Source organism: Aedes albopictus, chromosome 2 (genome assembly GCF_035046485.1).
Source record: "Aedes albopictus strain Foshan chromosome 2, AalbF5, whole genome shotgun sequence".
Taxonomy (NCBI): Eukaryota; Metazoa; Arthropoda; class Insecta; order Diptera; family Culicidae; genus Aedes; species Aedes albopictus.
In genome coordinates this window covers 396185545-396200544 of record NC_085137.1, presented here as the reverse complement: position 1 = coordinate 396200544, position 15000 = coordinate 396185545, and the positions used below count along the sequence as shown (strand labels likewise).

The following is a 15000-nucleotide window of genomic DNA, read 5'->3' as shown; positions in this document are numbered from 1 at the left end:
CAATTTTTTTCATAACTTTAGACTGCGTACACCAAAACAGCTGAATTTTGGACCAGTAATGCTACATTATATGTAGCTTATACCATAAAATTTTCATCAAAATCGATTGAGTATTGGTTGATATATAGACAAAACCATCGACCTACCTTTTTAAAATTTTGTACAAAGGCGCTCCATAGTGAATTTTCGGAAATTTAAGGTCAATAAAGCACAATTTTGATTATAGAACTACCAATACTGCTCCGATTTTTATCAAAATTTTACTGTATAGTACTATTATGAAAATACGTTCTTAGTAAAATTTTGAGCCATTTTGTATGAATACTTTCAAAGTTGTAGCAGTTTGAATATGAAAAAACTGACCGAGTGCCACTTAAGCAAATATAACTTTGTAACGGCTGGATCAAATTGAATGAAATTTTTACACAACATTTTGATATGCATACTACACATACAGAAAAATTTTCATTGAAATCGGTTAAGTATCTCTGGCTCTATAAATAAAACAGTAAAAATGTATGAATACTCTTTGCACAAAATTTTAAAATTGCGGATCTCAGGGTTCAACAATATCTCCGCAAATACTAGACCGATTTTGATGAAAATTTTATGGTACAAGCTACATATAATGAACCATTACTGATCCAAAAATCAGCTGTTTTGGTGTACGCAATCTAAAGTTATGAAAAAAATTGTGTGACCAAAATTTGACTTGATTCGACAAAATTTGACAAAATTTGACCACCTAAACAAATATAACTTTGTAACGGCTGAATCAAATTGAATGAAATTTTTACATAATATTTTGATATGTATACTTAACACACAGAAAAATTTTCATTGAAATTGGTTCAGTATTTCTGGCTCTATAAAAAAAAGAGTAAAAATATGTTCTTATTTTTTAATCCACTTTGTACAAAGTTTTAAAATTGCAGTTTTTAGGATTCACAATATCTCCGCAAATACTAAACCGATTTTGATGAAAATTTTATGGTATAAGCTACATATAATGTACCAATACTGGTCAAAAAATCAGCTGTTTTGGTGTACGCAGTCCCAAGTTATGAAACAAATTGTGTGACCAAATTTTGACCGTATCACCCTTTAAAGGACGGAAACATTAACAGAAACAGAGAATCACAGCGTGCTGTGACGATGTTCTGCTATCTTTCTCCGTTCGTGATTGAGTGCAGAAGACCCGAGTAAACAACACTCAAATTACTGGTATCGGTTCTATAGTTAACCGTTTTGGTGTCACAAAAAATGTGACACATTTCAAGAACTTGAAGTGCGTTCAAACGATTGTCCTGTTCTAGAATTTTAGTACCAGGTAAATCGAATCGGTGTTCGTTTTCAATCACATGGACCATCAACGCCGTCTTTTTGAATTCTTCCTCCCTCTCCGTCGCTCTGTTCGGGTCGGAAGATTTCAAATCTGTGTATCGGTTAATGAGAGACCGATGCCCAGAGAGACGGTTTTTCAACTGTTGCGTAGTCAGCCCAATGTATGCGCAGTCGCAATCGGCGCAGGGAATGCGGTAAATCACATTTCTCTTCTCCATCTGCGGCGTTGCATCTTTGAGCTTCGAAAACAACAGTCTGTTTGTTTTGACGCATTTGAAGCCCAGTTGAACGTTGGCTTATGAATAGCTGGGAAAACAGTAAAGAAAACTGTACAGAAAGGTGTGTGATTCAAAGGGTTTAAAAGACGAGTAATGGAAACCGTCTGGGAAAATTTCGAGCCTTACGGAAAATAGACGTGTAATGGAAACCGTCGAGGAGCAAGGCAATATTCAGAAATGGGTGCGTAATGAAAACCGCCTGGAAATACCTTGCCATGCTGGACACCTGGCGGATGTGTAAAGAAAACACTACTTAGTAAAAAGTCACATGGGAAGCACTAATCGGCTCAAAATGAAACGGTAACGAAAACCGTATTCAATTGACGTATTGAACTTTTTTCCTTTCGCCAAACATGTGGGAAAAACGCTCTAGGTGCTGGTCAAATAAAAGTTTATTTGAAAGACTCGCAAAAACATGGATCGTGAAAATTAATAACGAGGTCTAAGTGCTACTCTCTCTTATTTTGCTATTTGCAGAAAGTTGGTAAGAATATTTCGAATAGTGGAAATGTCGGACGAGGGCAAGTATGTTCGTGCGTACCGCTTCAGCGACGATGATGACGAAGAAGAGAACGAAGAAGCCGGAAGATATGTTCGTGCTCCGGTGCTCTCCAACGAAGAATATGGGTACGACAGCGAAGAAGAAGACAACCTATGTGTAGCAACAACGGACGTTGAAAAGGAGAACGAAGTGCTTAAGGAACAACTTGCGAAGCTGAAGAGGACAGTAGAAGAGATAACATCGAGGAACAAGCGAACCCGGGACGCTGGTGTCGAAAGTAACGATGCTGAGGAAAGTTGGACTTGTTCTCGTAACCACCCGTCAACAATCGAAAACGCTCCCAACATCCGCTGGGACCAGATGAAGCCTTTCCCGAAGAACATCCCTGCCAACAAGATGTGGGAAGAATGGACGAAGTATATTGAGAACTTCGAAATTGCTGCCCTGTTGTCCAACGCTGTCGACCCTGTGCGCCGATCCCAACTTCTTTTCCTATCGATGGGCGAAGAGATGCAGGGAATCGTTCGCGCTGCTAAGCTAAGGCCAAACCTGAACGACAGCGATTGTTACGCACTTTTCGTGAAGAACGTTGAAAATCATCTTCGCTCCATGACCGATACCGCAGCAGAGCATGAGGCTTTTTCGTGTATGCAGCAGGAGCGAGGGGAAACAGTGGTCAATTTTCACGCCAGGCTCATGGAGAAGGTGCGTCTCTGTCGATATAGTCCAAGCGACCAGGAGCGTTTTGTCCGGGCACAGCTGCTCAAAGGTAAAAATAACTTGAATGCTAAAAGAAAAAAAAAACTATTAGTTACTCCTTAATTGATTCATATTATTTGAAGGGATGGCAAACCGGGAGCTGGCGAAAACTGCAAGAACATTCGGCCATGAAACTAACTTCATTGTCCAATCGGCGACACGTGACGAGTCATACAGAACTGAATCTACGCAGGCGAGTAATACGTACGATTCGGTGGTCAACCAGGTGTACAGCAGGACTCCGTTCAGACCTCCAGCGAAGCGCTACGGCAGCTTTGGGAAACTTGGCGAACCCCGTAACAAACAAGGCCGTTTCGATAACTGTTCTGTTAACAGCCGACAAGAGCATTGCCCAAGGTGCAATAAATGGGCGCACAAGAATCGCCCGTGTCCGGCATTGAGACTTAAGTGTCACGAATGTGGTTCCTTCGGTCATTTCGCGGTGGTATGTAGAAAGAAACGGATCAATGCCATCGATGATGCCAGCCCTCAGGAAGCGAAAGTAGAGCCTAAGGAAGAAGAGGTAAAATGAGTTGATATTGTTTTCAGTGAATTTCGAGAAATATAATTGATAACTTCAGAGCATAAAGTTTTTTTTTGTCTTCTATTCTTGACAACAGCTCAATGCATTATCTCTAGAAGACGTCCTAATTGAATGTCGAGTGGGATCTTCCAGTCCCGTTAAATTCCTTATCGATTCAGGAGCGGATGTCAACGTGGTTGGTGGAGATGATTGGGTAAGTCTACAGGCCGAGTACACATCGGGGGATGCTAAACTAGAGCCCATCGAGATATCTTCGAACCGAAACCTGAAAGCGTATGCTAGCAACGTCCCAATGAAAGTAGATTTTGCTTTCAAAGCAGAAATAGAACCACTACGGTCCAAGGACAAAGTCGCAGCAGAATTCGTCGTGGTCATGGATGGTAAAAGATCTCTTTTAGGCAGGTCGACTGCAAGCGATTTGAAATTGCTGTTCGTTGGCACACAGGTGAATACCTGCGAAGTCACGCCAAACAAAACGTTTCCGAAGATGCCAGGTGTCGAAGTCAAGTTTAGCGTAGACAAAAGCATACCACCGACCCGTAATGCTTATTACAATATCCCGGCCGCGTACCGTGAGGGTGCTCGCAGTCGACTGCTGGAAATGGAGGAGAGTGGTATTATAGAAAGGGTTACCACAGCACCAGATTGGATAAGCGGGATGTCGGCGGTGGCAAAGGGAAAAAACGACTTCCGGCTCGTCGTGAATATGAGAGCACCAAATCAAGCCATCAAACGCGAGTACTTCCGTTTGCCGATGTTGGATGAGATGAAGATCAAGCTACATGGTGCAAAATTCTTCACCAAACTGGACCTGAAAAGCGCATATTATCATTTGGAGCTCTGTTCAGAATCACGCGATCTCACAACGTTTCTGGCGGAGAACGGAATGTTCAGATTTACGAGACTTATGTTTGGAGTAAATTGCGCGCCAGAGATTTTCCAAAGGGAAATGGCTAGAATTCTGGAAACCATTGAAAACAAAATAGTATATATAGACGACGTTTTGCTGTTTGCCGACACCTTGGAGGAATTGCATGAAACAGTGGCTCAGACTCTCGAAATTCTAAAGGCGAATAACCTTACTCTAAACGAAGAAAAGTGCGAGTATGACAAAACACGAATTACATTTCTTGGTCATGAGCTAGATGAGGATGGCTTCCACATTGAAGAAGCAAAGGTTGATGCTATTCAAAAATTTCGTCGTCCTTCGACATCTTCAGAGTTACGGAGTTTCCTCGGACTAGCATCATTTGTAAGCCCGTATATAAGAAATTTTGCGAGCATATCGAATCCACTGTGGTCGCTGGCTGGATCGAAATCTTGGATTTGGAGTGAACAGCATGAGAAAGCATTCAACGAGATAAAGGATCGAATAATTCGTTGCACCGTTTCGTTGGGCTACTTTTCGGAGTATGAGGATGCCGTGCTATATACGGATGCTTCACCAAACGCACTGGGTGCTGTGCTGGTGCAGGAGTCAGCAGGTAGAAACCCTCGAATTATCAGCTTCGCATCAAAGGCATTAACAGATACGGAAAAACGATATGCTCAGAATCAAAGGGAAGCCCTAGGTGCCGTCTGGGCAGTGGAGCATTTTTCTTATTTCTTGCTGGGCAGACATTTTACTCTACGAACGGATGCCAAAGGAGTTACCTTCATTTTAAACCGTTCCCGCGAATCTACGAAAAGAGCACTAACCAGAGCAGATGGTTGGGCGTTAAGACTTAGTCCGTACAACTACACTGTGGAATATGTTAAAGGTAGCGATAATATTGCGGATCCATCGTCTAGATTGTACCAAGGCGTAGACAAACCTTTCAGCGAAGAATCGAGTCCCTGGGAAGTAGCCCACATAGAAGCGAATGTTGCCAAATTCCTGTCCGAAGATGAAATTCGCGAATTCACTTCCAGCGATAAGACTCTACAAAGGGTAAAATAATGAAATATGCATTTTATTTTATAGTAATTTCATGTATGCTTGTTTTGTCATCTTAAATTTATCAGGTTATAGAGTCCATGGACTCGGGAGAATGGCCAAAGCGACTGAGTAGGTTCCAGGCAGTTTCGGAAGATTTGTTTGTGAGAGAAGGCATGCTGACTAAACTTGGATGTGTTGTGATTCCGGAGAAACTACGTACCAAAACGCTGGAGGTCGCTCACGCTGGCCATCCTTTAGCAGCAAAACTGAAGAGTATTTTGCGAGAACGTGTTTGGTGGCCAGGGATGTCAACGGATGCTGAAAAGTGGGTAAAGTCATGCAAAACGTGTGCTATGAATGGCAGGCCAGAGAGGCCGCCACCTATGCGGCGAATGTTTGCTCCGAAATCAGTCTGGGATACGATCGCATTGGATTTCAATGGTCCATATGCCAGGTTTGGCGGGCTATCCATCCTTGTGATAATCGATTACAGGTCTAGGTATGGCATCGCTAAACCTGTTAAATCAACCAGCTTCGACAGCACCAAGAAAGTTTTGGATGACGTGTTCAATAGAGAAGGATATCCCCTGGCAATCAAATCTGATAATGGGCCTCCGTTCAACGGCGTCGACTACAAAAAATATTGTGAAGACAGAGGCATACAAACGATTTTCTCCACTCCGTTTTTGCCTTTCTCGTACACCAAGGTGTACCGAAAGGCTATATGTTCACTCCAAAAACAAAAATTTGATAGAGCCTCCGGAGGGGTCAAGTGTTATATACCAATCGACTCAGCTCGACGAGCTGAGGTGATGTCTGTGTGTGTGTATGTATGTATGTGTGTGTGTATGTGTGTGTACAAATAAACTCACATCACTTTTTGGCAGTAAACCTCAACCGATTTTAATGACCGATGGTTCATTCGACGCGGCATCTGGTCCCATTGTTTCCTATTGAAAATGGTTCAGATCGGTCCAGCCGTTCCGGAGTTATGGCCATTTAGGTGTTCCGGACCGGTACCCCTGGAAGTGGTCATACATGAAAATGCAACAAACCCATGCATGCGACACATCAAATCACGGCATTTTGGATAACCTGATGAACGGTGAGCAGGAAAATAGTCTCAGACCATATCAGAACCAGTAGTGTTCCGGAACCGGTTCCAGATGTCCCGCCGGAAGTGGCCAAATATAAAAGAGAACCAAAGCCGTGCATGCGACACATCAAACAGCGGCATTTTCGGTAACCTGATGACCGGTTAGCAGGAAAACAGTATCAGACCATATCCAAACTGGTAGTGTTCCGGAACCTGTTCTGGGTGTCCCGCCGGAAGTGGCCAAATATAAAATTGAACATAGCTCATTCATAAGACACACTAAACAGCGGCATTTTCGGTAACCTGATGAACGGTTAGCAGGAAAACAGTATCGGACCATATCTGAACCGGTAGTACATTTAATGGGTCGTGTGCTGTGTACATCTCGGCGATTAACTTACCGCTTAGGGAAGATTCAAAAATTACGTCCATCGTTTTTCGGGATTTCTAGACCCCCCCCTCCCCCCTCTGTCACGCAATTTCCCTATACCCAATACACGTACTGTCACACTTTTCTAGACCCCCCCCCCTCCCCCAAATGTTGGACGTAATTTTTGAACGTTCCCTTACCGGGTTCTAATTAGTACACCAAGAAAAATTTCTACTCAGTGACTGAGATAATCTTACTCAGAAATCGAACAATCGATTATTTTTCTTACTCCGTTTTAGCTAAAAGTGGGACAACCCGTTGCCAATGAGTTGTCCCACCATTAATGGAAACTGAGTAAGAAAACAAAGGATTTTTCGATTTCTGAGTGAGATCAACTCAGAAACTGAGCAAAATTTTTTGCAGGTGTACACGTTACGCATAGTACACATATTAATGTAATATTTTTAAGCGTGTGCTTCGCTTAGGCAAGGGAGCAATCGTGAATCACGACACGCTTTAAGAGGTACTCACAAAGTGTAATAATCCATGCACACATTTTGGAGATGAAAATGTTATAATGTTGACGTAGAGGGAGAAAAGTGATTTAGAATGGAAAATTTTTATGTGACGTAATTTATGAACGTCTCGAACATATTAATATATTTAGTGGTTCGTGTGTTGCATACATCTTGGCGATTAACTTACCTACCACTTAACGAATAAATGTACATTTGTTAGGTTCTAATTATCATCTACCGAGGAAAATTTCTACTGTCACTGGGTTGATCTTACTCAGAAATAGTTTTTGTTTTCCTACACTGAATAACGGCTTGCGGTTGAAATTACTATGAGCCATTTTACGAAGTGACAACAATGTTGATGTTGATATCGATTTTCACGGGCTTGGACGCTATCTCCTGCCAAAATTTCATTCATAAAAACGACTCGTAAAATGGACTATTCTGCAGGATCCATTTAAATATACATCGCCACTAAATTTGTGCAGACTGATGCCGTTTTTCTTTTTGATCCAGTTCCAACCTGGGTTGAAACTGGATGAGATCACAGTTTCAACCCCAACCCGACTTCGGTTTCGCTTGTACTAAAGTTTGGTTGACGTTTGTTTGTTTACACATTTTCCGCCAATCTAGTTCCAAATCAGGTTCAAAAAGAAAAACGGCATGAGTTTCGCTTCAATCGAAGACCACTTTATCAAGTAGTCTTCGCTTCAATTCAACAGATACACGGTCAGAAAATTCACTCATTTTGGAGCTAAAGTGGGACAACTAAAAAATGAGTAATTTTTTTTCCAGCGATAGCGCTGGCCCAAGTGTGAAAATCTCATCAGTTTAAGTCGTATAATATTCTTGCTGATGTGAAGAATATTATACGGCCTAAATTGGTTGGATTTTTACACTTGGGCCTGCGCTATCGCTGAAAATACAATTTACTCATTTTTTGAGCTGTTCCAGTTTAGCTCAGTTTTGTGTGAATCTTACTCATTTTAGAGAAACATTTTCTTAGCGTGTAAATACTGTCAATTTTATAATTGACCCAATTTACAACTAACCCTTTACACTGGAATTGATTTTGTTGTGAAAACTAACTGAAAGACGGCTTGCGGTAATAACCAGCATAAAAATGTTTTCAAATTTAGGGAACGTTCAAAAATTACGTCCAACATTTGGGGGAGGGGGGTCTAGAATAGTGTGACAGTACGTGTATTGGGTATAGGGAAATTGCGTGACAGAGGGGGGAGGGGGGGGGGGGGTCTAGAAATCCCGAAAAACGATGGACGTAATTTTTGAATCTTCCCTTACCATGGCAAAAGAGGTGATCATCGACCAACAAACGCTTGTTGTCTGCGTTTTGTTCCCTCTCATATCAACTCGATCGATAGCCGAGTGGTAGCGTGCGAGCCAGTTGATCTCAGGCTTGTTGGTTTGAACCCAGTTTCCATGGTAAAATTGAAAACATGTTGAAATATATTGAATTGAAACAAAACTCATGCCGTTTTTCTTTTTGATCCAGTTCCAACCTGGGTTAGAACTGGATGAGATCACAGTTTCAACCCCAACCCGACTTCGGTTTCGCTTGTACCGTAAAACGGGTGAATGTTTTGGATTCCTGTATAAAAAGGACCAAAAATTTTGTGTTGAGACTGAATCACCTTCCTCAGCGTCATGCTCAAACTACTATTCTTATACAAGACTAGCTGTCCCGGCAAACTTTGTCTTGCCAAGCTGTGGTGGTTTGACAACTGTTGAGTTCATTGCGGCACAGCACTCTAGATTGGTTTCATTTCGATCATGTTGATTTTCTTCCCAGTTCATAGAAAATCAGTATTTTATCATGCTTTCTTAGTTGATTTTCGTAATTTTTAATATTTATAAACACAGCTAGGGTAGGTAATCAAAATTTGAACCAAATTGTGGCTTTCTGAAGCAGAGCAAATTTTAAGTGATTTTTTCTCCCCCATGGAAATAATTTACTACGGCAAAATCGTATGTACATGAAAGCCACGGGTATAAGCTTTCTGTTAAATGGTAAAAAGTTTGTATTTGCACCGAATTTCATTGAAATATTTGATTTTTCATCAACAATGATTTTAATCTTAATTTGAACCATCGTAATCATAATTTGAACCAATTTTAATCTTAATTTGAACTACTGGCAGCAGCAGCTCGAGCCTCTCACAAAACAGCCAATTCCATGCTAAACAATGAAAAATCACATGAATTTGCTTATTCTCATACCTATTTTTCATTAGGCAGTGGAATCTCAACTCAGAATGTTCGAAATTCTTTAGGAATTTGGAAACTAATTTGGATTTTTTCCTCCCCCAAGAGTAAACAAAGCAACCACTAGCGCAATCTACAGGCCAACACTAGAAGCTCATCCCCGTTTACTAGTTCAAATTTAGATTACAAATGGTTCAACTTAAGATAACATTCCCCAAGTAAGAATCACTTAAATTTGATAATTTTATGACAAATAATGCGGAATATTATTCGGTTGGTCGATTCTACGATAAATAAGCTTTCATTTGACGTGTTCACATATTGCGTGTGATACAATGCACGAGTTGTACGAGTGCACCGAAAATGTGCTTTCTTTTGGGGGGAATGGGTGAAATCACAGTGATTTTTTAATTGCCTGTTTTCCATGACAAAAACGATTTTTTCAATGCTTTTAAAGTCCATGTTATCAGGTTATATTACGGAAAGCTGTTTAACATCTTTTTTGGGACAATATTTGCCTGAAAAGTACGTCGTTTTAATGAATTTTGAAATGGTTCAAATTAAGATTACAATTTGACTAGTTCAAAGTTTGATTTCTTACCCTACCATGAATACGAATCGAACCGTGCAAGAGTCATACTGATCGGTTCACCCGTTCGTGAGTTTTGTTGCCTCAAAGGCAGGGGCGTAAAATTTCGTTTCAATGATACACTTTCATGCAACATTTGAATGAGTCACTTCAAGTGTTTCATACATTTTTCTAATGACTCGGTCGTTAAAAAAAACTTTTCCACTCATCGTAGCACTCGGTAGTCTCCCACCCGGTCGCATTGCTTGTGCTTCACCCGTCAGAGCATTAGTGTCTCACTGGTGCGCGCTAGTCTCTCAATGGTTTCGGGCGCCGGTTAATTGGATTTTAGTGGTCGAATTTGTTATCCTCTTTCATAAAACATAATTACCATTCTATTGGCGTCCACCACTATTAAAAAATGTGGTTTAAATAGTGTTTTTAGCATGTTGAAGTATTTCAATGACTCATAAATGAAACGAAAATCCAAGTGTATCATCCCATGTTTCATACACACTTGTTTCTGTAGCAGCAACGAACGAGTGTGTTGCTGGGTGAGAGATGAAGCATCACAGCAGTCCGTTCGCATGGGAAACGATTTGCTACAGTCGTCGTACGTCATGTTTTCCTTTCGAAATTGCACGACCCTGCTCAAAGGGACTTCGAACTCATTTATATACATATATATATATATATATATATATATATATATATATATATATATATATATATATATATATATATATATATATATATATATATATATATATATATATATATATATATATATATATATATATATATATAGATGATGGTAACGATTTTCGAGCTTTCGGATATGGATGGGATAGTTCATTTTTTCAAAATTGATTCATAAAGTTACACTCAACACTTACATTATTTTTATTTTAAATTCTTATCATTGAAACTCCTTTTTATTGTTTTATATACAAATCCTCTTGTAAAACTCACTTAAAGTGATGAAAATTACTAAAAAGTTGATGAATAATGAAAACTACAATAATGGGCCAATATTGGCTGTGTAACAATTATGGGTCAACTTGTTGTCTATTATGAGTTACTCAAGTTTTGTCTATTTTGTCCCTATTTTATTAATAAATGATCACTTATTCTCGTTAGATCAACTATAGTAGAATCTAAAGCTGGTCTCAAATCTCTTAACGAAGCGTGTTTTCATAATTTGAAATCAATTTTTCAAAATTGGGACCAAATCTCCATCCACCCACACCACCGATAAACGCCTAAAAGTATGCAAGGGTGCCTGTACCAATTATGGCACTACCTAAGGAAAACTATTTGTACAAAAATAACGAGAAGACCAACGAATTTCACCAATATGTTAAAAGATGTCCCAGTTATGGCTACATTTTATAACTTCGATTCCTTTTCGCACTATTTGCATGCATTTCTTATGGGATTAGCCATAACTGGTACACTATGGCGAAAAAGGGTGCAAGGAAGAGGAAGCCAAAATGTTAAGGAAAATTATTTATTTCTACCATAATTTGAGCAAAATGTGGACTTTAAATGAATGCAATCATCTTTTGTGAACGCGATCTGTTGTTAACATTTTTTTATTGTTGATATATATCGTTAAAGGGTGAAAATCAACTATAGCGAATAAATGGTACTATAGCCATAATTGGTACACTTACCCAATGTCAGTGGCGTCTCGTAACCTCACTTTTTACCTGTTCAACGACCCTAAAACTTGTATTTGCGAAGAGTACAGGACCAGGATCAAATTTAAAATGGACGGAAACTACTATTCTCGTCATTTTCTCCAAATTACAAGCCAATTCGTTAAGAAAATTCAAGAATTTACATTCGTTGAACAGGTAGATTTGAGGTTAGGGAATCGCCACTGCCCAATGTCTATGTACGCAGAACTCTCAATTACATATGAGGGGGTTAGAAGCAAAGGGGTGTAAGTGACAAAAACTCACTTTCGAGTAAATGAGGTTTAAAGTTTTTGACCAATTTTTCATCCCATACAAAATGTATGGAGCTTCAAAATCAACCCAATTTTCTCTGATTTGTTGTAATTTTTCCAATCATCGTAGAAACAATCTTTAAAAAGTTCCTGAAAGCTTGAACTCTGAAGAATTTTATGATATGCTCAGCTCAAAATCGACAAAATGGTCACTTACACCCCTATGATTCTGGGCCCCTCATATATGCTGCACAAAAAGTCACCCATAATTGTGTGATTTTCACGCAACAATCATGAGTCACTTAAATTTTGTCTGAAATTAGCATTAATTAGCTGCAATCACATTAGTTTCCACATTAGGAACTCAAATTTTACCATTGCTCTGGTGGCGATACCATTTCGTACTTGAAAATCACTAAAGCTCACTTTAACAGAGCTTACGAAAGCAGTGCACACACTTTCCTATATTCACAATCGAAGCTTACTTTGACAGTTGGTTTTGCACCGAACAAAAATTATTGAAAATGTGTATGTTATTATTGGAAATACTGTTACATGGGAAAATATTAAGAAAATTTGCTAAAAACTATTGAAGATACCCCATTTTACTGTATATTTTTTGATACCCTTAAAGAATCTAATTGCTATAACTATTACAAGTTCAAGCTTCTATGTTGCAGGAGCTAGAGAACGTATTCTACGAGAAAGGCACTATCACCGCTAGGTGGATTAATCTGGGTTTTTCCTCAGCAAAATGGCTTGGTGGAAAATTTCATGAAAGTGGTTAATAAAGCCATGTCATCTGCGTTACTGAATGCCAATAATTTTAACGATGAACTGCAGGCGGCCGTTAATGCGCATAATGCTTCAGCCCATTCCATCACCAAGATGGCACCGGAGTTCTGACTGGTAGGAAAATCAGACGGGGCTTACCTTTAGTAAAGCCTGGTAAAGTGAATATTGACGATCAGTTGCTGGACAAAAGGGATGCTGAAGCTAAGCTTTACTCCAAGGCCATCGGCGATTCACGCCGGGGAGCAATACCCTGCACTGTCCACCCTGGTGACGTTGTCATACTGGAACGACAAACAAAGGCTAAAGGCGATACAAGATTCGACGAGAAGCGGTATTCTGTTATCAAAGAGGACAACGGTAGCCTGCTTTTAAGTGATGAGAATGGTCAGTTGCTACGTCGGCATGTCACACAGACCAAAAGAGTACTTGAGTGGCGTAACCCGGATTCCAACTTGGATGACAATGCGAAAGACGATAATCAGATTCAACAGTCAGCCATGTCCTCAAGATCGTCACGGCAGAGGAGAGCACCTGCTCATCTGTCGGACTATGTGAGACTAACAGAAGCAGATAGTTAAAGGAAGAAAGCTACGACGAATGTTGAGTAGAGTGTATAAATAAACGAGGTGTTGAAATTTACAGGGAAGTTTCTATTGATGACTTTTGCGAGAGCCGGCGTGAGCTTCTCTACGTGGTGAAGAGATCGATACACTTTTGGTTCGGGATGTGTACTGCTGTTGCTCTCATGTGTGTTTGTGTTCTTGTTGATATATCGGTTTATCAACCGATTTATCAATGAACTTGAGTAGTTGTTGTTTAGCAGATAATCCCGGACCAACTCTTTCTTCTCATTTTCTGATCTGCACGTCGACAACTTGAACACTCTCCCAATAAAGCCAGTGGCCGTGTTCAGTTTTTGTGTGAGAGGGTGAAATGAAAAATAATTCAAAATGCGCCCCGATGCTACAGGTTTTTTGTACCAGTCGGTGACGATTTTTTGCTGCGCTGTGCGTATAAGCAGCATGTCAAGGTACGGCAGCTGATTATTATGTTCCACTTCACACGTGAATTGAATGTGTGAGTTGAACTCGTTGAGCGCATTTCTCACATGTTCAATCATGTCGATTGGGAGAGCGGTGATCAAATCGTCGACGTACTTTTTCAAAAATGGAATAGGAATATCAATCCCTTCAAGCACGTGATCTAGCAATGTTTCCATCACTAAATCTGCAAGAGCCGGAGACAATAGGTTACCCATTGCCGTTCCCGACTTTTGACAGTAGAAGTTGCCACGGTGGACGAAATAACTGGAGGAGAGATAGAATTTAATTAGTTCTATGAACATTTCGACATTCTTTATTGTATTGTTTTTCTCGATGATACTCCAGTTCTTTCGCACCGCTTCTATCGCAACGTCCCGTGGAATACACGTAAACAGGCTTACTACATCGAACGAGACCAATACATAGCCTGGAGGCAGGTTGATATTGTTTATGAATGTGCAGAATTCGTATGAATTTTGCACATTGTATTTGTTGTGGTCGATCGAGCGATGTAGTATGTCTGCAAGGTACTTGGACAGATCATATGTCGGGCAATTAATGCACGATAATATGACTCTGAGTGGACTGTCCGGTTTGTGTATTTTAGGGAGCCCGTATATTTTTGGACAGGTCGCGTGGTACACAGATTTGAAATCTTCCGACCCGAACAGAGCGACGGAGAGGGAGGAAGAATTCAAAAAGACGGCGTTGATGGTCCATGTGATTGAAAACGAACACCGATTCGATTTACCTGGTACTAAAATTCTAGAACAGGACAATCGTTTGAACGCACTTCAAGTTCTTGAAATGTGTCACATTTTTTGTGACACCAAAACGGTTAACTATAGAACCGACACCAGTAATTTGAGTGTTGTTTACTCGGGTCTTCTGCACTCAATCACGAACGGAGAAAGATAGCAGAACATCGTCACAGCACGCTGTGATTCTCTGTTTCTGTTAATGTTTCCGTCCTTTATGTTCCATCTTTTCGTTTGACGTCTCCACTCATAGACATTTTAATTCAAACCTGTTTAGATGTGCCTAGGTCAAAGGTTCCCAAACTTTCAAGTCGCACGACCCCCTTTTGC

General features: G+C 40.2%; 3 protein-coding genes across 3 annotated transcripts in view; all 3 read left to right on the top strand.

The window, feature by feature from the left end:
* LOC109414878 (DAZ-associated protein 2) overlaps positions 1-15000 on the top strand; it is a 353216-nt gene that overhangs the window by 252650 nt on the left and 85566 nt on the right. The window lies entirely within an intron of this gene.
* The window catches only part of LOC109413463 (ADP,ATP carrier protein 1), a 37186-nt gene that overhangs the window by 5120 nt on the left and 17066 nt on the right, over positions 1-15000 (top strand). The window lies entirely within an intron of this gene.
* LOC134288417 (uncharacterized) lies at positions 1659-5566 on the top strand. Its single transcript, XM_062853253.1, has 3 exons — positions 1659-2893; positions 2967-3406; positions 3504-5566. The coding sequence occupies exons 1-3, from the start codon at positions 2131-2133 to the stop codon at positions 5364-5366; spliced, it is 3066 nt and encodes a 1021-aa protein (XP_062709237.1). The 5' UTR covers positions 1659-2130; the 3' UTR covers positions 5367-5566.